The sequence below is a fragment of the Leptonotus elevatus genome, chromosome 17 (assembly GCF_054856555.1).
Source record: "Leptonotus elevatus isolate MCC_2025b chromosome 17, RoL_Lele_1.0, whole genome shotgun sequence".
Lineage (NCBI taxonomy): Eukaryota > Metazoa > Chordata > Actinopteri > Syngnathiformes > Syngnathidae > Leptonotus > Leptonotus elevatus.
Window position 1 is genome coordinate 3,175,177 of NC_141255.1, and position 21,111 is coordinate 3,196,287.

General features: G+C 41.7%; 1 protein-coding gene across 16 annotated transcripts in view; it reads right to left on the reverse strand.

The window, feature by feature from the left end:
- magi2a (membrane associated guanylate kinase, WW and PDZ domain containing 2a) overlaps window positions 1-21,111 on the reverse strand; it is a 79,334-nt gene that overhangs the window by 7,610 nt on the left and 50,613 nt on the right. For 7 of the 16 annotated variants that reach the window (XM_086058512.1, XM_086058510.1, XM_086058524.1 and 4 more), the window contains exons 4-15: window positions 20,493-20,720; window positions 19,036-19,240; window positions 17,883-17,962; window positions 11,558-11,615; window positions 11,170-11,291; window positions 10,485-10,754; window positions 9,637-9,819; window positions 6,869-7,477; window positions 5,550-5,581; window positions 3,694-3,940; window positions 1,032-1,076; window positions 834-946 (exon numbers count right to left, since the gene is read on the reverse strand). In XM_086058512.1, coding sequence (XP_085914638.1) covers window positions 834-946; window positions 1,032-1,076; window positions 3,694-3,940; window positions 5,550-5,581; window positions 6,869-7,477; window positions 9,637-9,819; window positions 10,485-10,754; window positions 11,170-11,291; window positions 11,558-11,615; window positions 17,883-17,962; window positions 19,036-19,240; window positions 20,493-20,720 — 2,192 coding nt within the window. The remainder of the gene's footprint in view (window positions 1-833; window positions 947-1,031; window positions 1,077-3,693; window positions 3,941-5,549; window positions 5,582-6,868; window positions 7,478-9,636; window positions 9,820-10,484; window positions 10,755-11,169; window positions 11,292-11,557; window positions 11,616-17,882; window positions 17,963-19,035; window positions 19,241-20,492; window positions 20,721-21,111) is intronic. The other 9 variants (XM_086058514.1, XM_086058511.1, XM_086058513.1 and 6 more) reach the window with 9 other exon arrangements.

Sequence of the window (21,111 nt, forward strand, 5' to 3'; positions counted from 1 at the left end):
CTACATTTTCAAAATATTCTAAGACAAAAAAAAATATATATATATATATAAATATAAAATATAAAAATATTTATATTATAATATGGGCAGCCTCCACAAGTAGCCCGATACCTGGTAGATATCGGTACAAGCCCATCCCTACTTAATATTAAATTTTAATAATATTCTTTATTCATATATCTTCTGCACTCTAAAAAGAGAATTGTTGCACCAATTTACGATTACAAATTGAATTATTGACCAACTCAAAAAAAAATCGCTTCAATTGGTAACACACGATTGAATGAAGTTAGTCCAAAGTGAACATGTTAAGTTTAATTCATTATGAGTTCATTAAACGTAATATATTCACCTAAATTAAGTTAAATCATTCACTCCCAGCCATTTTCACTGAAGCAATCCCCTTTACTCCCGGCTGTTTTACTGGATTTTGACTGATTTTGCAAGGCCCACAGAATATTGTGTTCTATTACTATAAAAACATGGAACCTACTAACAAAAGAAAGATTAGAGTCTCTTCTTTCTTCAGGAAAAAAAGTATATTTCTATCTGTTTCCGTTTTGCAGCAATTAGCATTAAAATATAGCTAAGTTTCATCATTATTCACAAATCTATTGAGAACTAAGTAAATGAGCTTTTTTTCGACATGGCCCTGGTTGATCTCTTTTGCTCTGCTGCCACCTTCTGGCCGTTTGTGTCATAACTTTCATTTTTTTCAACCGTTCTTTGCCGTCACGTCACCACTTGTATAAAATGTCATTTGCTGATGGGATTTTTTTTTTTTTTGCGTGGATACAAATGAAACGAGCACACAACGGCATCGCCATACGAGCCTTCTCACGTGTCTCCGGACTCACAGGCTGGCCTGCCTCGTCCCCGCCCAGGACCCTGAAGCCGAAGCCGGACTTGTGCCTCCGCAAGTTCACCTCCATGTCCTGGTACTCTGCTGGATGACAAACGCACACAGCGGGATGAACGGGTTTGCTCGTGCCGTGCGTCGTCTTGCTTTGGAAGCGACGGATGAACGCTACCTGACGAGGAGTCTGTGGGAAAAGTCGTCCTCGGCGGTCCCGATTCTGCACAGAAAAAGAGGCAAGCGTGCTCCGTAAACCATAAATAAGTCTCAAATCTCGTGCGAACGAGACAGGTGGGAAGGCCCAGCTCAGCATTAACATCACCGCCATCATCCATAAAAGTCAGGATGTGCTTACGGCGCCTAATACAGCCGTCACTTGTGTGAGTAAAATCAGCTTCACACCACTCAAATCAATTCCAACTTCAACCAAACCAAGAAACCCAATCCAAGCAAAATCAGGTTGCTAAGGCACCATACGTCACAGAAAACGTGTGATGACATTTCACAGTGCAAAGTCACCTTTTTCCTGAATAAGACATCTAAAAGTCACCAAAAGCCACGTGAGAAGATAACCATAACATAATCACACTTCTGGATTTTTACTGTAGCCAAAAAAGCCCCATGACAATATAATCTTCTTAAAATGACAAATATACAAATGACACCAAAGAAACAAAAATTGGATCCTGGCCTGAAATCCACAAACACGCCTCGAGGCAGTAAAGCATCTTTGCTAATGGACGCTAACGCTAACGCTAACGCTAACAAATCTCGCAAAGATTGACAGAATGTAAAGTGTCGATAACGAATATCCGAATTTGGCCACTCACGAAACTAAAACTAAAAATCAAATAGAACATTTTTTTTTAGCTGCTTGTTTTCACCGTAATTTAAACGTACGCTTAGCTTTCTGTAAGCATGATCTAATCGACGTACCGATTTCCAATTCAGTTGCTAAAAGTAAATCTGATCTGTGTGTTTACACACAGACATCTTAGATTTCAATTCGATGAAACATATCTTCATTTGGCCACGTCGGGGACAAAGATAAATCATATTTTCTTGTTATTTGCAGCATTTAAGAAAAGTACTTGTTTAGTGTTGCGTGAAAAAGTTTTCAGCGAGAATTGACATGAATAAGCAGATCTTAACATATTTGATTCGATTCCAAATTTGGATCCATGTATGCTATCTGATAGTAATATTTGAGCAAAGTCAATTTAGTAGCTAACACTCGGGTTTCCATCCAATTGTTTTGATTTTTTTTTAAGCGAATGTACTGAAAATGAGCAAAACTTTTCCATCTGTTCTTTATTTTGCTAATGCAGTATCGAGAGGCGACTCCGCCGCTGTAGGTGGCAGTATACACCATTGAGTATTTTAGTCTGACGTCATTTTCTAGTGCAATCTTTCTTCCGGGTCCAAAGAAGACCAGGAAGCGACTGCGCCGTTCAATGACGTCGTATGAGTTTGCTTTTGTAATTCTTGATAAACCGTCGCGTTTCTTTGCTGTTTGTCATCTAAAATAGCATTAATATTCGCTTCTTTAATTCCAAAAAGATTTCCGTTTCATGATCCCCCCCAAACATACCTTACTTTATCGTCCAATTACAAACGTACGTGTGACGTGATATCCGGTCGAAACATGCGACGTGTATCCAGTCTTGGCAGCGGTTATTCGCAAAATCCACCCCCTCTATGTGTAAAAACGTGTTTTTTTTCCTGAATTTTGGGCGCCTTTTCGAATTTCTAGCGTTTTCATTCAGTTGCATTTTTGTGAAAATTAGAATAAAAATGGGTGAACGGAAACCCAACAATTTATCCAATCAATTTTTACACGTAAAAGTCACATTCGGGTTGCAATGTCAAGATAAATTCCACCCTTACTTTTGTCCGATTCAAATCTAATTTGCATCCACATACGATGGAAGCCTTATTCAGATCTGAGGACATCCGATTCCATGCATTAAAAACAAAAAGTTATTCTTATGCAAACTTGGCTCCGCGGAGTTTGAAAAAAATCAGAATCAGACGTCGTCACCCGGCATTTACAGAAACTTTCCGTTCCGTTCCGTTCCGTTCCGTCTTCAATTCCGCTTATCCGGGGTCGGGTCGCGGGGGCAGCAGCTTTAGCAGGGAAGCCCAGACTTCCCTCTCCCCAGCCACTTCAGCCAGCTCCTCCGATGGGATCCCAAGGCGTTCCCAGGCCAGCCGTGAGACGTAGTCTCTCCAGCGTGTCCTGGGTCGTCCACGTGTCCTCCTGCTGGTAGGACATGCCCGGAACACCTCCCCAGGGAGGCGCCCAGGAGGCATCCGAACCAGATGCCCCAGCCACCTCAACTGGTTCCTCTCAACGTGGAGGAGTAGCGGCTCGACGCTGAGTCCCTCCCGAATGAGCGAGCTTCTCACCCTATCTCTAAGGGAGAGCCCGGCTACCCTGCGGAGGAAACTCATTTCGGCCGCTTGTATCCGGGATCTTGTTCTTTCGGTCACGACCCACAGCTCGTGACCGTAGGTGAGGAACGGAACGGAACGGAACCTAACAATCAAATTTTCGTAAGCGAAAGTCGCAATGACAAGGTATCTGAATTGAATGGGGGCTCGATTCAAACCATCCTCAGCTCGCAAAGGACAGACTGGACCACAGGGGGAAAAAGTGAGACATTTTAACAAGTGGAAAAACAAGTTTTTATAATCCGCCGCTCGAACATCATCTGTTTAAAGTGTTTATTGAGAGCATTTACGACGTAAAGCTTCTTGGAGTCTATAAAAGTGTCAAAAGGAGGTAAATGCTTGTTCATTGCCACTTGTTGGTCATCCACCTGGCAAGTACTTACGCCTACTCTCAAAGATTGCCCGGGACTTGTCGTACGGGCCCAGCGGCTCGGGTTCGGACAGCGCCAGAGCCTCGGCGGCCGAGTCGGGCACCGAGGCTCTGTGGAGGAGATGCTGCTGCTGCTGCTGCTGCTGCTGCTGCTGCTGCTGCTGCTGCTGCTGGCTGTGGTTGGTGTAGGGGGCGCTGTGGGACATAACGAGGGCCGACAGGCTGCTCGGGCCCCGGGGGGGCTGCCACTGCTCCGACACCTGGAAAGCACAGCGGCAGCACGGATGGATGGGCCTCCTTTCAAGCATCATTACCGTTTTGTTTTTTTACTGCTACGACGATAAAAGTTCGAATGCTTTTAATATTCATGCATATCAAAACATAATTTAAAGCATTTCTCCCTTTATATCATGTAATATTTTCCCCCTAATTATTAGAGGTATTAAATATTTAAAAAGTAATCTGATTACTCATGTGGTCAAAGTCAAACATAATGCTTGTTTAAAATAAGGATTACAAAAAAAAAATCGACATCAAAAAGTGGTACGACTTTTTGAAAGTAATTAATGAGAGGAAAATAGAATGGCACAAATGTCTGCTTGCAACTAAAAGCATTACTTTTTGTATCAAATACTACTAAATTCTGGTTAAAAGACGGTTTCCAATTGTAATGTAATTGCAATTACTGTATATCAAAATTATAAAACATATTTATTGTCATCTATTTATTGTAGATTATAGCCCGTCTGGAGTGAATTTTAAAGGTTTATGTTATATTAAAGCCAACACAATTTAATTTCTTAAAAAAAAAAAAGGTAAATATTTTCCTAAAATGAAAAAGGCAGTTATGATATACTATCCTAATTATTATGATATATTATATTATTTTATATTCATATTCTATTTTAAGAGCAGAATATTTCTGCTTTCTACCAAAAGAGTGCATCATTTTTGTTGCAAATTTGATCAACTTCATTTATTTGCACGGAAATGCAACAGAGACACAAAAGCCAAAAAGGGAAGTGAAGTTATTAGTTGCGTTATTAAAACAGATATGCCGCCATGCAACAATATGTTTATTATATCCCGTCATCATGATTATTCCTGACGTGCTGTGCAGGTGCGCCTAATGAAGCGTCGCGCCGGTGTCACATGATGTCATCGCTTAATGGTGACATAACAACTTAGCATGAGCAGCATAGCAAACAGCGGCTCTGTGAGTGTGTGTGCGAGCGCGGCACCGGGTCCAGGCCGAACCTCCGGGCGCTAATATGGAGAGACGAGAGGCGGTGTGACACCGAGCAGACGGGCCGAGATGACACCGCAGGAAGCGCGACAACTTCGACAAGCAACGTGAGGCCGTTTTTTGGCTCCCTTTTTGCTTGCAATACATGCGTGTATCACTTTAAATTTCATTAAAATATGATATAAATACATATTTTGACCTACTACTTGCCATAGTAGCTAAATACTGAGGGAGTAAAAACTAAAGGTTTTTTTTTTTTTTTTTTTTTTTTGTGGAACCCATTCTTAGCTATTTACTGAAAAATCGATTTGAGGTTTTTACTCTCTTTCTGAAATGCTGGAAGATGCCACAAGATAGCGCCAAAGCCGTGTCTAAACAGGAATTGGTGTCAAGGAAGTATGTCAAAGCGATACATGTGGGAATCGCCCATGTTGTTTGTTGCTTGTTGTCTTATCTTGTTATCTTGTTACCTTGGCGGAGGTAACAAAAGTGAGCGAGGTAGTAAATGCAGGCTTGAAAAAGAGGAAAGTGTAAGCATCGTTAGTGTAGCGCGTCCAGATTTCCTCCCGTTAAAAAGCAAACAAATGGGCGAGCAGCAGTTTGAGCAGGCTGGTGTTTGTTACCTGCTTGCAGTTCTTCCACGGCGAATAGTGACCTGAAATATAATGCGAGAGAACAAACACACTTTTAGACTTGCAAATAATGGAAAATATGGCTACGGAGGCCAAAATACTCTTTAATTATTACTACTTCTGCGCACCACCAATTTTGTAAATCACAAATTCTCAGAAAAACGCATGAAGAAGCTTTCATTCTTACTAATGGATGCAACCATCCCCATGAAGGAAACCAATCATTGACACAAAACACAAAGGTGCCTTAACTATGTATGCAATCATTTGAACAAGCATTTCTTAGCAGAAGGTACTAAGATGCTTTAATTCATACTACTCATTCTTGCGACCATCATAACCCAAACCAACAATCCTCAGCAAAAGACACAAAGATGCTTCAGTTCTTACTAAACGTGCTCGCGACCATCTTCATGGACCAAACCAACAATCCTCAGTTGAAGACAAAAAGATGCTTTAATTATTACTTTTCATGCACCAAGCCAACAATACTCACCCGAAGACACAAAGATGCTTCAATTTTTACTATTCATGCCCGTGACCATCTTCATTAAGCAAACCAACAATCCTCATCTGAAGACAAAAAAAGATGCTTTAATTCTTACTACTAATATTTGCGAGCATGCTCATGAACCAAATCGATCTTTACCTGAAGACACAAAGAAGATGCTTCAAAAGTTTCTATTAATTCTGACAATTTTCATTATCAAGACAGATGAAGGCAAAAAAAAAGATCCTTTAATTCTTACTACTGATGCTGGAAAGCATCTTCATATACAAACCAACAATCCTCAACTGAAGACATCAAAAGATTCTTTAATTCTTACTTCTCAAGTACAGGACCATCTTCATGAATCAACAACACTCGGCAAAAAACATGGAGATGCTTTAATTCTGACCACTTGTGGATGCAAACATCAGCATAAAATGATGCTATAATTCTTATCATTTTTTATATGTGACCAGAAGATACAAAGTAGCCAATTTAGAATGCACCCAAGACCAAAACTGTGGCTTTCAACAGACAGTCATGTGAGGAAAATAATGACTTTGCACTGCACTTGACGAGCAAGTTGGAACCTCGCATTCTGAGTTCACGGTTCCAAAAGTCTATCCAGTTCGCAAATAAAAAACATTAGCATGTTAGCTAATCTTCGTTATTGCCAGTCGGAATTTTTGGGTTATTTTTATTGATAGTTTTTTTCTTTGAACTTTGAATTATATGCTACTTTGCTAAAATGCCACTTGAAATGTTAAACGTGGCATATGTAAGAGGCAGCGGTCACAGCGCCACCTGCAGTCGCTCTTACCTGCCATGGGTCTCTGCACCACCAGACACGTCTCGATGCCCACGGCGCACTCCTTGAGCATGTCCACCACTTGGGTGTGCGTGAAGCCCAGCACCGCCTGCTTGTTGATCTCCACGATCAGGTCGCCCTCGCTGACCCCCGGGCACCCGGCGGGCTCCAGAACCTGCTTGACGCGCTGTCCCGTGGCGCTGTCGGCGATGGTGAACCCGAAGCCGTCTGCGCCCTTCACCAGTGTGAGCGTCAACAACTCGCCTTGAGACGCCACCGAGACGCCGTCCGGGTTGTCCAGGTGGCTGTCCGCCATCTGCTGGTGATCCTGACTGGCGTCCGGGACCAACCGGGCCGTGCGGGAGATGTAGTCCAGGTAGTTGTCGTAGCCGGGGCGACCGTTCACCATCAGGGGGCGCTGCTCCATGATGCCCAGCGGGGAGATGATGGCGGCGGCGGCGCTGTTGGCGTTGTTGTCGTCGGGCTCGTATGGTAGCGGGTAGCCGCGGCATAGCACCAGAGTCACGCTTTGCCCGATGGGCACCGACTGGAACAGTTTGACCACGTCGGCGTGCGTAGTACCCAGCACGCACACATCGTTGATGTACACAATCACGTCACCTGCAGACCATAAGGACATGTTTTAAGTGCATATTTTTACACTCCGCCCTCTCTTGTTTGTGCAGTTAACTACAAAACCTGGAACAGGATCTTTCTGTAACTGGATATGCACTCAGAGGTGGCAAACCCAGGTCCAGAAAGGAAAAAACAATGACCACAGTTTGGCTTTAGCTCCAGGTGCTAGCTAGCAAGCTCCCTAGCTAGCTCCCCGGGTGCTCGGATACCTGCTAGCTAGCGAGCTCCCTAGCTAGCTTCCCGGGTGCTCGGACACCTGCTAGCTAGCGAGCTCCTTAGCTGTTCAATATTAGGGCTGTCAGTCAATTATAATTTTTAATAGTAATTAATCACATGATTTCCATAATTAACTTGTGATTAATCTGAAATAAATCGCACATTTTATATCTGTTGTAGTTTTTAGTCAAGTTAAAAAGACGCACAACAGTTAAAAGGAGTGTGAACCAGTGAGTCATATAGATTTGTGTTGAGGTAATTTTCTGCCACTATGTGGCATTAGTGTTTCATGTTGGACATTGGTGACAGGAACAGCACATTTTTCTTTTCAAATTCAGAGCAATTGGAATTTGGAACATGAAGTAATTAGTTTTTCCTCAAAAGGAAAAAAGAAGCAAATTACAACTAGTCACCAGTCCCCACAAATACAACAACAAAAATCACATTTATTATTGCTAAATTGTGTTATAATGACTTCTTATAAGCACGAATAAAAATGTTTTTACAGCAACTGTATTAACATTTTTAAAACATTTTATTTAATGCTTTTTATAAATGCAATTTGAGGTGTTAATTTGAGCAATGACTTGCAGAAACCCTGATGCAAGTAAAATATATTTCCATATTATTTAAGTGCAGTGTTAATGTTGAAACTTTGCATAATTGGCTCACAATAATACATAGGCAGGGCTGTGGCGCCATCTTGTGGCATCTTAGAGCATTACAAAAATGCAAACCGGTGATGATGATACATTCCACAGAAAATTCTACACCAGGTTTGTATTTTGGTCAAAAATGTTCCGCCCTTTGTCGTCCGCTAAGCGTCGTCAGCAAGCATGCTGCTGCTGTAGTCGTAATCTATGAAAAAAAAAAGAAGAAAATCAGCCTCACGCATTGATTAAAACACAAAGCATGTGCTTGCTCAGTGACCTTCAGCGCACAGCCACCTCCAAAGGAGAGCGCGTCATAAAAGCAGCCGTTAAAAATCAGTTTTACGCCGGCCAGGGACATCGGCGAAGGTGACGGGGAAGGGAAGACGTCGCCACTCCGCTGTCAAAGTACACTCGTTCTTTAAATTCCCTGCCGCACTTTGCGCATTTGCATTCACCGTCTGGCTGCGATTCCCGCGCGCGCGTGTCATCATGCCGCTGTCAGGCGGGAGGGAAACAAATCAGCCGAAATAACGTTAGTGGGAATTTCACACCTCCGCGCAAGCACTTTGTGTTGCGTGCTAGCGTGGGCTACAAGAAGTAGGACGCCGCGTCTGGGGAGGCGGGATGAGGATTTGAGGAGGGGGGGTTTTGCAGGAGACGGAGGCTTTGTTTGGACTTTTTCTCAGGTGGGTGAGGGCGCGCGCCAACTCTGTAGGAAGGCTTAAAAAGTTGGAGGATGGCTGAGCTCGATAAAGTTGTGGTGGAGAGTAAGAATAATGAGGCTCATAAAGTCGTGATTAATGGAGGGACAGTTGGGACATGGCAGGTTGCGTTCCTACCTGTGGCTTTCTATTGCGTAATGCTAAAAAATATTGGGACAATTCACCTACAGAAAGTATAGACTTCCGTCCCAATATTTTTGCAATTACATGTTGGGCCAAAAATATTGGGATGGTCCATCTCCAGATAGAATTATGTTCCAATACTTTTGTACATGTCCTATGGCTATCTATTGCACATGCACAAAAATATTGGGACAGCCTACCTACAGGAAGAATAGTCCTCTGTTCCGATATTTTTGTCTATATAATGTAATTGCATGTTGGCCAAAAATAATAGTGGGACAGTCCACCTAAAGAATTTTTTTTTCCAATACTTTTAAAATATTTGATCATGTCATCTATCCATTACACATGGCCAAAAGTATTGGAACAGTCCACCTAAAGTAAGTATAGTCCCCATTCTCAATATTTTGTCACACACGGCATTTCCTACCTGTGGCCATCTTGGCGTCGCCGGCGGCCGGCCCGTCGGGTATGACGCTCTTCACCTGCAGGAACTCGTCGGGCTCGTCGCCGCCGATGATGGTGAAGCCGAAGCCCATGTTGCTTTTATGGAGTGCCGTGGACAGGAAGCTGCCTTTCAGCTGCGTGGGGTCGCGCGTGAACAGCGGCTTCTCTGCGAGGGGCCGAAAAGGAACATGGCGGTTACACTCAAGATTAAAAATAATAATAATAATATATCCATGACGAGTAGGATTGGATTTAAGGGTCTTCAAAGCCAGTGTGAGTTGGGGGGAAAACTGGACGAAAAAGTTGGAATACTGGCAGGAAATTTGGGTGGTGGGACAATAAGAATGCAGGTGTGCCCCCCCCCCCCCCCCCCACACACACACACGAAGTACAACCGGCTCTTCTTCGAGGAATATGGCAGCCAGGGAGGGGTGCACTGGAGGGAGGGTCTCCCTTCCTGAAGCAGCGGGAATTCAGCCAATGGCATGCTGTCAATCAGGGAAAAGTTCCATTGAGGGGAAGAAGATTCTGGGACGATTCGGGAGAGGAGATAAGCAGCAGGATAGCTCACTTCCTGTCACACCGCCTCAACGGGAAGCAGGAGCTAGCATGACATCTGGATATATAGTATCTATTTAGTCACGCATAATTTCTTTATTTTGTTTTGCTCCATACAATGCTGTTGCTGCTGTTCACTACTTTTGTTACAAAAAATACTGCTGACTATTTTTGCTGCTAGCTCACCTGCCTCAACGGGAATCAGGAGCTAGCATGCTACGTCAAAAAGGAGCGCCGCATTCTTCCGCCGCCGTTGCCCCGCGACCTACTTACTGACGAAACGGCACAAAGGCGAGGGGCTACGGTGGATACGCGGATGACGGTGGTGGTGGTGACGGTGGCGGGGGCTCATGTTCATCCGCCGGGTCAGCACGTGCCGCAACGGGGAAATGTCGGCGGCGGTGAAAGGCGAGGCCGGGCGGCGCGCCGCGGGGGGCGGCGAGCGGGAGGACAGGTCGCTCAGGCTGTGGCAGCGCTCCGGTGCCGGGCCCGGGTGGGCGGCGGAGGATCTGGGGAGGGTGGCACAGGGGCTGCCATCTTGTACTGACACATTTGGAGGGGACGACAGGGTGGAAAAGAGAGAACCTCACTGGGACGTGTCGCCATGGTGACGGGCAGCGCCGTCCCGTCATTGCCGCTTCAGTGGGGTCAACAAGTGGCGTCGAAAGGACACTTAATTAGGTACACCAATCGAATGCAGAGCTATGTAGACTCATATATTGGGACATTCTTCCAACAAGACATACAGCGTTGTGACCCAATACTTTTGATACATGTAGTGTTTTCCTAAGCACATTATCATTCACTTTCAAATCACACTCATAAACACACACAGGTGTACCTAATGAAGAAGCCTGTGGCTGGAGATCCCTTAAGAGGATTTATTCCTGCTGCTGAAAAAAAAAAATATCCATATTCCCCACAAATGAATAAGCGCTAGATGATGCCGGCTGATTACCTCTGTAGATGGTGGGAAGCGGGAGCGAGGAGAGCCCCTGACTTTGCATCTGCTGCTCCTGCTGGAGTCTCCTCTTGGCCTCCAGAACCGGGTTCTCAAACTGGGTCCTCCTGTTTATGTGGCTACGATATGACAACAACAGAAGCATCATCAGTTTACATTTTTAGATCCGCTTCGGCGGTCCCGACAAGGCACTGCGGCGGACTCGTCTCTCGCTATGATGATTAATTAAATGGCCCGCCGCCATGTTACGTAAGCCAGCGGCAGAACGGGCTTCCTGACGGGCGGCAAAGAGAATTTTTTTCATTTTTATTTTGGTTGTCAAATATGTATTATGAGCAAAAAATGTGAGATTTTGCATTGAGCGCCTTTGATGGGGCCAACTTACTCCACATAGTAGCTGCCGTAAATGGGGTCGTCGATTTTCTCCCAGCCATACGGAAGTTCTGGAAACAGACATCAAAGAAAAATATTCAGACAAAAAAAAACAAAAAACATTCACTTCATTCCATTGGACATTAACTGAAGGGTAAAATGACATCAAACAAAACTGCAGTTTTTTTTCACATTCCGCCTCACTCATTTTCCTCCCCAAAAAGTGCATCAAATGATAAAAAAGAAAAGAAAAGAAAAGATTGCTCTAGTGGCTTAATTAAAACGAGTTAAATGTGAAGTACATATTTTGATTTGTTGTTAGACAAAACCTCAGAGTCTGGGATTTACTAGAGCATCGTTTTACCTCCATTTTTCTATATGGTCATTGTGTGCTTACATAATATTATTCCTTGGCCTACTTTACACACACACACACACACACACACACACACACACACACACACACACACACACACACACACACACACACACACACACACACACACACACACACAATGTGTCCTGTATACTTGCAGCCTCCCACACGCAAGGAAAAACTATCAAAGGCAAAAGCTGTCTTTTTACTTTCAGTTTAAGCTTTAACTGTCGATTTAGCCCGAAGGCGCTAATGCTAGCGCATCTAAGCTACGGAAATCACAATGCTTGGGATGTTTTCAACCTGAAGACAAGGGAGGGAAGTTGTGTTAATGATGCCTTCAAGGCTGGCCACAATTTGTTTGTAAATAGATGACGACTTGTAGATTTCCATTGCAACAAAAACTTACAGATAAATATTGTTTTTGTAGACTTTTTGTTTTATGGTGACGTTTAATGCATTTTATTCATCCGGGGTCAGAAATGTCATGTTTTTCTTGAATGCACCATAACGTTCTGGTATTAAGCTAACCCCTATTATTTTCTCTTTTTTAAAGGTAGCATTTCCTAATTTCTGACAACAATGGAAGTCCATCAAATGATGCATTCAGTACTGCTGGGAATTTGTTGTTGTATGCTAAGCTAGTGCTATTTGTTTCTATTATAATAAAAACATTCAAACAATATTGTTTATATGTTTTTTTTGTCTGAGTGTTTTTTTCTATGCGCTTGTCCGAGTGTCGATCTGAAATTAAACCATATGAAACCATAACATTCATATGACTTTTATAACACATAGATTAGCATTTCTTCTTAGTCATGCTCATGATGCATTCAGGAGCACCCGGAATTTGCAGATGTACTCACATGCAAACAAAAAACATGTCCAATGAGTGCACTGAGCTGGTATTTGTGTTGTTTAGAAATTGTGTTTTCTTTTTGATAGACATTCAAAATGCACTTTTTCTTGCACGTCTGCCATTTCCCAGTTTCATGGAACACACCACAACCACACTGCCCCCTATTGATTTGTCTCCGATCTTATCATCAACAAATCATCAATTTAAAAGCTTTCAAGCGATTCAAAACCCTGCGAGAGCCCTCGCCCCATTTGAGCAACCTCCCTTAAGTCTCTTGAGCTTACCATTTGTCATATTCTATCACCTTCGAATGCAGAGGCGTGCTAAAACCCATGTGCGGCTAAAGCGTGTGTATGCGGCTGGCATGAACACCCCCCCCCCCCCACCCTTTCCATCCTCAGCCCAGCTGTGGATTCAATTCCCAGCGAGTTCAAAGTGATAAATAGCGGCAACTGCGGGAAAAAGAGGCCATTTAATTCCGTCCGTGCTTCCTTCCGGAGCGCATAGTGAGGGTCTCAGCAGAAACGTGTCGGCGGAGACCCGGGCCGACCTTCTCATTGATCGCCAACAAGAGCTCGTAAACAAGCCCGTGTTTCTTTTGTGGCCGTCAAAAGTCTTCCGGGTCACGGATGTCCGCAAAAGGTGGAATTTAAAGAATTCCTGTCGCTTTGTGAAGGAACATTTACAGCTCCAGTCGGCACTTACAAGATGGACGCCCATAGAATTCTATTGTGATGCATAAGTGTCAAATAGCAATATGATTTCTATTTCTTTTGACATACAATCAATATATTGTCAATATTATCGCTATTTCTCTTTTGATACAGTATCTTTTTTTTTTTCTGTTTTTTTTCCCTTTAAGAGCTCAGTATTGTTCATTCGGAAATGTCATCATCATTGCTCTTTTATTATTATTATTTTTTTATATATATATATATTTATTTTTTTATTTTTATTTTTATTTATTTTTGTGTGTGTGTGTGTGGGTGAGTATGTGTATGTGCGTGCGTGCGTGCGTGCGTGTATTTGTTAGCTCATTGATACAGTATCCTATTGATGCCCAAGATTTTCTATGGCCAATTTAATTTGGACTTTTTAAATGAATGCAAAATCACTGTATCATTGATATCCCATGTCTAGTATCAATTTCGAAATGCTAGCAAGGCTACCTTTGCGGCCCCACTAAATTCTTTACAGAGTCAATAAGAAGCACATTTGAACACCACCACTGCATCAGTAAATCTGCTCCAGTACTCTCTGACGCACCACCCACACTTTGACCGGTGTGTGCGTGTGCGCGCCACAGGTGACTTATTATCGGGCGAGAAGCAGCGGCGCCCTCCTTCACCTTGAGTGGAGTCGCGGGTGGGGGGTGCGAGCCGAGGCGAGGAGTAGTGTTGTCAGCCACATGATTGATGCCTGCATTTCCAGAGCATCCACGCACAGCTGAGGACGTCCGATTGGAGGGACGCGAAAATGGTTGGACTTCCTGTCAGTGTGTGTGTTTTAGCTGAAGGACAGCCAATCAGAGCGCTGCTTGAGCTATCAGGGAGCCTCAAACTGCTGGGGTGTGGTGGGGTGGAGGGGCAATGGTGTAAAAGCGGTCTTGGTTCGATAGCTGCACATTGAAAGCATGTAATTATAGAATTATAAAAATATGAAAAATATGGCTGAGTGTAAACATTTCACTCCATAAAAATGATTTATTTTCATTTCAGATGTTACCAAAGTATGGTGCGCACCCTGATATCTGAGACGAGATACTGCAGCTAAGAAGAAAATACATAAAATGGACAAAAAATAACAACAATGCGAATAATAAAAACAGCAACAGTACATTAATTATATCAAGCCACAGTGTAAAACAAAATGTAAAACTGATCGATACCGAATCATAAGGAAAATTCAGTAAAATCCAAAATGTCATTTGCGCATTGAGAGAAATGGCTACTATTGAAAATGTTATTGTTATGAAGACTATATTCTGTTATCAGATTGATACTGTAGTAGGGACGTAACGATATCCAAACATCACGATATGATATTATCACAATATGAAGGTCACGATACGATAATTGTCACGATATTGTGGGGAGGTTGGCGATACCAAAAAAAGGTCACAATATTGTAAAAAAAAAAAAAAAAGAAGAGCTCATACAGTAAAAAACAATATCGTGCTTTTGTACATTACAGCAATAAAAAATATTGTATAAAACAAATGTAAATATTATATATATATATATATATATATATATATTGAGGCACTTGCTAAAGCAAGCACACATTGAGTTCCTACACATTATTGACATATTACGTTCCCCTTCATCTGACCATTAGCATAGATTTTACACATAGAGGGGACAAAACATGCCTTGTGAAAAATAGACTGCACAAAAAAAACTAGCCACCAGAGGGTGCTAGAACTGCACAAATGGAAATCAGACTTTTTTTTAACAGATGTACTGCTTTGAATAATCATGACATGACAACGATATATTGTGGCAGTTTTCATATCGCAATATCACGATATTACCGTTATCGTTACCTATACTGTAGCATAAGAAAAATTGCTATAAAATAAAAAATTGGATTTGTGCATCTATAACATATCGTGCAAGAAATAGATATAAATTTGATTGACGCATTGGTAGTGTATTACAAGATAAATGGCTACAATACCAAAATTGGAATTGTTGTGTATCGACACTGTATCATACGAGAAATGACTAAAATTAAAAAATTGGGTGTACTGTACTCTATGAAAAAATGACTTCACTAAAAATATACCAATATTTTATTGTATTGTTGTGTATCGATACTGTATTGTGAAATGGCTATAATCAAAAAAATCGGATATCAAACTGGCTTGTAAAAGAAACAACTATAAAATCAATATTTGACGTTACTGCATTGCGAGAAACAAGATTAGTAGTGCGATTCGCCGCCTGCATAGCGATACTGTAATTTTGCCTTCCTGTAGGCGTTTAGTGTCGAACAGAACGTAGGTGAGAGGCGTTTTTATTTCCCAGCCAACGTACGCTCGGCGGGGAAGGAAGACTTTCAAAAACAACATTTTCAGCTCGCTTGGAACAAAAGCAAACAACAAGCACAACCTGCTTGTTCCCGTCTGCCAAAAGCAAAGGCGACGGCTGGAAAGGGAAGCAAAGCAAAGTGAAGGGAAGGGAAGTGGGACAAAGACGCATCCCGATGTGGATGGAGCGAGACGGGAGGCGCAAATATCAAGACGCTTATGTAACGACAAGGCGGCTGTGATGTCGAGCGCGCCTTTCAACGCTGCCAGCGAGGGAACGTGTACGCAAACTATAGCGCACGTACGGGTTTGCAAAGTTTTGGAGAATTTTTTCAAGGACCTCGTCATAATCCTACCGCCAATTAAATACAACTGCCAATTTTCAAGATAAAAGTCATAGTTACCATAATAAGAATGTCTATATGTATATATCAATATTATAATAGTTTAGCATTTTTCTAGCTTTTACTTAGTTTTGACTTTTGTTTTTTAGATTCACTTGTTCCGTCAGTTTTTTTTATTTTTTTTTTTTACAAATATGCTTCATTTTAGTTTAGTTTTTATTAGTTTTTTTTAAAAAATATATATGGATAAAAAAAGTAAGATAAAAAAAAACACTAGTATTGACTAATATATAAATAAATAAAGTAATTTAAACTACAATTCCCAAACAAATGTCTGACCTTCCTTCTATTGTACAGATGTACAGCAATACCGAAATAAATCTATAATACAGTATATAAAATAGGGGATTAAAATTATTAATCGTAATTAATTGCATGACTTCAATAGTTCAATTTTATCTCTCTTTTAAATGTGCAATAAAATGAACAACAAAATATATTTTTCATACTCTTGTTAATACTAACTCTTGTTAATACTGACTAACTAATAGAAATATGGCTGCATCTTTTAGTCATTGGTACAGTCATTTCATAATTCATAAAATTTAGTTAAAATTAAAAAGATGTACTGTACTGTAAAAAATGAGTGTAATATTGATTTTTTTTTTAGGTCGTTTTTCTGCCACTAAATGGCATAATTGCAGTTGCAAGACATTGGCGACAGCTCAGTGCATTTTTTTTTCATTTTAAGAGCTATCTAATCTTTAACATGAAGTAACTTGTGAAATTCTGCACATCCTTAAAATTGTCAAATACAACTTGACCTCAGTCTCCACAAATAAATGCATTATTATTACATTTATTACTGCAAAATTTTGATGTGGACGTGTCTGCTGCATTTCGACTGGAATTCCCTCAGTACATGCTTTCCGAGTAAGGGGTGGTCATTAATTGAGCGTCAAAAAAATGAGTGGCGTGAAATTAACTCCTACTAACTATTAAATATTTAAAATTTTCCATGCTTGTTGCACACTATTTTGCTAGCCAGGTTTTGACCACCAGCCTTAATAAACTCTGACAAATCATATCCGTGCTTTTAATTGGCCCAAAGCTAATTTAGGGAGGAGTAATTGGTTTATTGTGTTAATTTAGTTGCTACGCCAGCCCCCCATGTGTAGTCAGGCACTTAAAAAAAAAAACACATTAGAATTTACTGCAACTTAATGACACTTGTGGTAACCCAAACAGTCGGGCCTTGCTGTAGGTCTGCGGTCCATGCGAGCGGCCATTTTGAACAAACTGAGCGCTATGACCGCGCCGTGCGCTTGACAGGTCGCGGCCGTTTGTTAAATTTAGCACCGGGGAAACTCTATCCTGCTGCTCCTGAACGCACCGCGACAGAAGTCCATCAGTCACGGACGCAGGGGAAGGACGAAGGAGACGGACGAAGGAGACGGACGAAGGAGACGGACGACACGCGTGTGTGTTTTTGTTGGCTGTCCATCTTTCTGTGTGTGTGTGTTTGTGTGTGTGTGTGTGGGCGGCTGAACCACACACCCCCTCGCTCCCAGCGGAGAATAAAGAATTCTTTGTAACCACCAGTCCATCTCGAAGTACATAAATAAGACTCCATCACAGCTCGTGTGTGTGTGTGTGTGTGTGTGTGTGTGTGTGTGTGTGTGTGTGTGTGTGTGTGTGTGTGTGTGTGTGTGTGTGTGTTTAACTCACCGTCCTCCTTGCACTCCTCGGGCGGTTTGGCCTTCTTGGCGAGCCTGGGGTCCAACCACGACGTGGTCTTGGTGTTGTGGCTGTGCAAAAGGACGACAAAACAGGAGTGAGTGAGCAAGCAACAGAGAGAATGTGTGAAGGATAGAGAGAGAGAGAGAGAGAGAGAGAGAATGCGAGAGAGGGAGGGAGTGTGAGAGAGGTGGGAGGTTGGCGGAGTCTTAATTGAGTGGCTGGAACGTTTTGGTGAATAGAAGAGAAAAAAAAAGATTGCGATCGATACTTTTAATTTGCTAGAGGTCTCTCATTATAGCGGAATGCAGATGGGGTGGCCCAAGTTGAAAAAAAAACAATTACTAATTAAAACAATAAGCAACTAAAACAACTCATGAAAAATATAAGAATACATGATTACACAAATGCAGTAAAAAATCAATTATATACAAAGATGAAGAGGACCACCACAAAAATGCTGCAAAAATAAATAAGATAATAAATAATGTATAAATGATTCAACTTCAATAAAAAACATAAATAAAAAAAATAAAATAATCTAAAATAGTAACAAAGCAAATTTACTGAAAAATAAACGCATAAAATGAATTCATAAAATATATAATACTTGAAATACAAATAGTACTCTTAATGACATTTAAAAAAAAGAAGATAAAAATAAATGACTACAGAAAAAGTATGATAAAAATATTTTGAGAGCATAATCACACAAAAACAAAAATAATATATGTATACACAATAGAAAATACTTTGGATGCTAGAAAATTATGAAATTAAAAAAATCATAAAATTACCTTAATTAAAGAAGTAAGTGTACAAATTAATTAAAACAAATACAAAAAAAACATTATATATATATATATATATATATATATATATATATATATATATATATATATATATATATATCCTTAGTAATTATAAAGTAATTTCCCTACACAGCAAACAAAATAAGCGTATACATTTTTTAACCATAATTATTACAAATCAATTTTTAACAATAAATCTAAATCTTTTTGAAATATATCTATTATTGTGTTGAGTATTAACTGGTGATTTGGAATATGTAAGTAGCCCTGACTGTGAAATGTGCCCACAAGAATAAAAATACCCAAGCAGCCGTCCTCAATGTGTCACTCACTCTATGAAGTAAACTTCTCCTTTCTCCGTATACGCCATCTCCCAGTTGTCGGGTAGCGGGCCCAGCTCGTCGCTCTCCTCCAGCTTGGGCAAGACGCCGCTTTTCGGGGAGCACCCGGGGTCCGTCTCGGTCGGGGCGTCGGGCGCGTTGCCCGGCGAGGGCGAAGCGTCGCCCGGGGCGCTCTTGTCCTCATGTTCGCTCGACTCTGCGTGACAAACGAGAAGGGACTTGAGAACAATCAAGATTGAAAAGAGAAGCAGGCTGCCGGGGCCTATTTTGACCCTACGGGACGACCCGTGTGTCAAGAAAAGGTAAATTGACGAAATAATGATAATGAAGACGTGTGAAGGGAGGCCAAGGAGATTTATGGCGGCTTTGCTAATCCAGGTTGAAACTTACTGATACTACGTGTTATGTAAAAATAGGTAAAAAAAAATATAAATCACACAGCTTTGTCTTAGGTAAATCCATTTAGCTCAATGCTAACAATGCAAAACGCCATAGACGGGCCAACAAAAGGCATCAGCGTTGTGATGCTCTAACCCTTTTCAGCAACGGTTATTTGAACACAAATAGTAACAATAGTCAAGAATAAACTCTTTATCCTCTGCAAAGAAGAGCTAACATTATTGCACTTTACTGAGACGTTGTGACGTCTTCTTCATGTATGTTTTTATGCATGTATCATACTGCCCCTGGTGGCCAAGGTATGTACACCAGAAGGAGCAGCGCAATGTCCATTGAATTAAAGCAAAAAAAAAAAAAGAAGCTTCAATTGAACCTTTTTGGGGGCAGAAAAGAAAATCTGATTTGATTGAAAAAGCCGACTACCTGCACACGTCCGGGAAATCCCGATAATGCCTGGAAAATCTAGCTCCTCTAATCCCCAATTACATCAAGCGAGTTCCGGTTAAGAAATCAGATTAGAAACAGAGAGAGATGCATAAGTGCTACAGCTATGTTATACCACTCGTAAATAATTTGAAAAAGAAATTGTCATGAAAACACATCACAAGTCTAAGTGCACAACAATAAAATAAAGGATCCTACCTTGTTTAAGATCCTTGTGGTAAAACCAAAACTTCATCCTAGCTAAGTAACTAAACTAAAGCAGCAAAGTATTGCTGCTTGCAAATGACTTAATTGGAGGGGGGGGGGAGCAAAACAAAATGCAGAAAGTACAGACGGAAAACCTCCCTCCCGCCTTGCAGCCACTTGCACTGATGAACCCTCTCTTCGAGTGAACAGATTTTGGATGTCTGGTGCGTAAAAAACAGCTTAGACGGGTCACAGGACCCCAGTGTGGTTTTGGCTTTGGAATCACAAAAAAGAAAAGAAAATCCAACTCAATGCCTCTTTTATGACGCTCCCTTCATGTGATCATGGGATGCTTGCAGGGGGAAAAAAGCTGGAATGAATAGAATTGAAATAAAACCAGCCGCCGTGTCGGGTCTGACCTGGAGTGAGGGCGATGCCGTTGACAATAACGGCGGCGGCGGGCCTCTCCTCTTCCTCCTCCTCCGGTGGCTCGATGCTGGCCTTTTCCATGTCGCTGACCGACTTGTTGCGCTTGCGCTTGCCCTCCGAGCTGGGTCTGGCGCGCGGTAGCAGCAGCAGCCGCTCCGTTACATTTAGCGACGGAGCAGCAGGCTCAACGGGAGGCTTGGGCGTGCCGTAAAAGTTATCTGGAAAAATCGCAGGGCATTAAAATGAGCAGGCGTTCCTACTTCATGCTTCTATATGGATAAAGATAACCAAATGTATAACTTGATTAAGCCATTTTATATTGTCGTACTCTGCATTAAAAGAGAATGGTGTTGCCTAGACGGGCTGCAGTAGACATGGAACGCCAGTATAGAAGTGGCTCCAAGTCACACTAATGCTAAATAAAGACAATATGCTTCAGGACTAATTCAAACAAAAGAGACAGTTCGTTGTTGCATGCTGAAGTAGGAGTGTGCTGCCTAAACGAGCTGTGGAGGATCTCAAAACAGGAAGCATATGCCACTGTGTTTATAATGCTAAACAAAGAGAGAGATAACTGTGGTGATGTACAATTTTAATGGCACGGGTGGT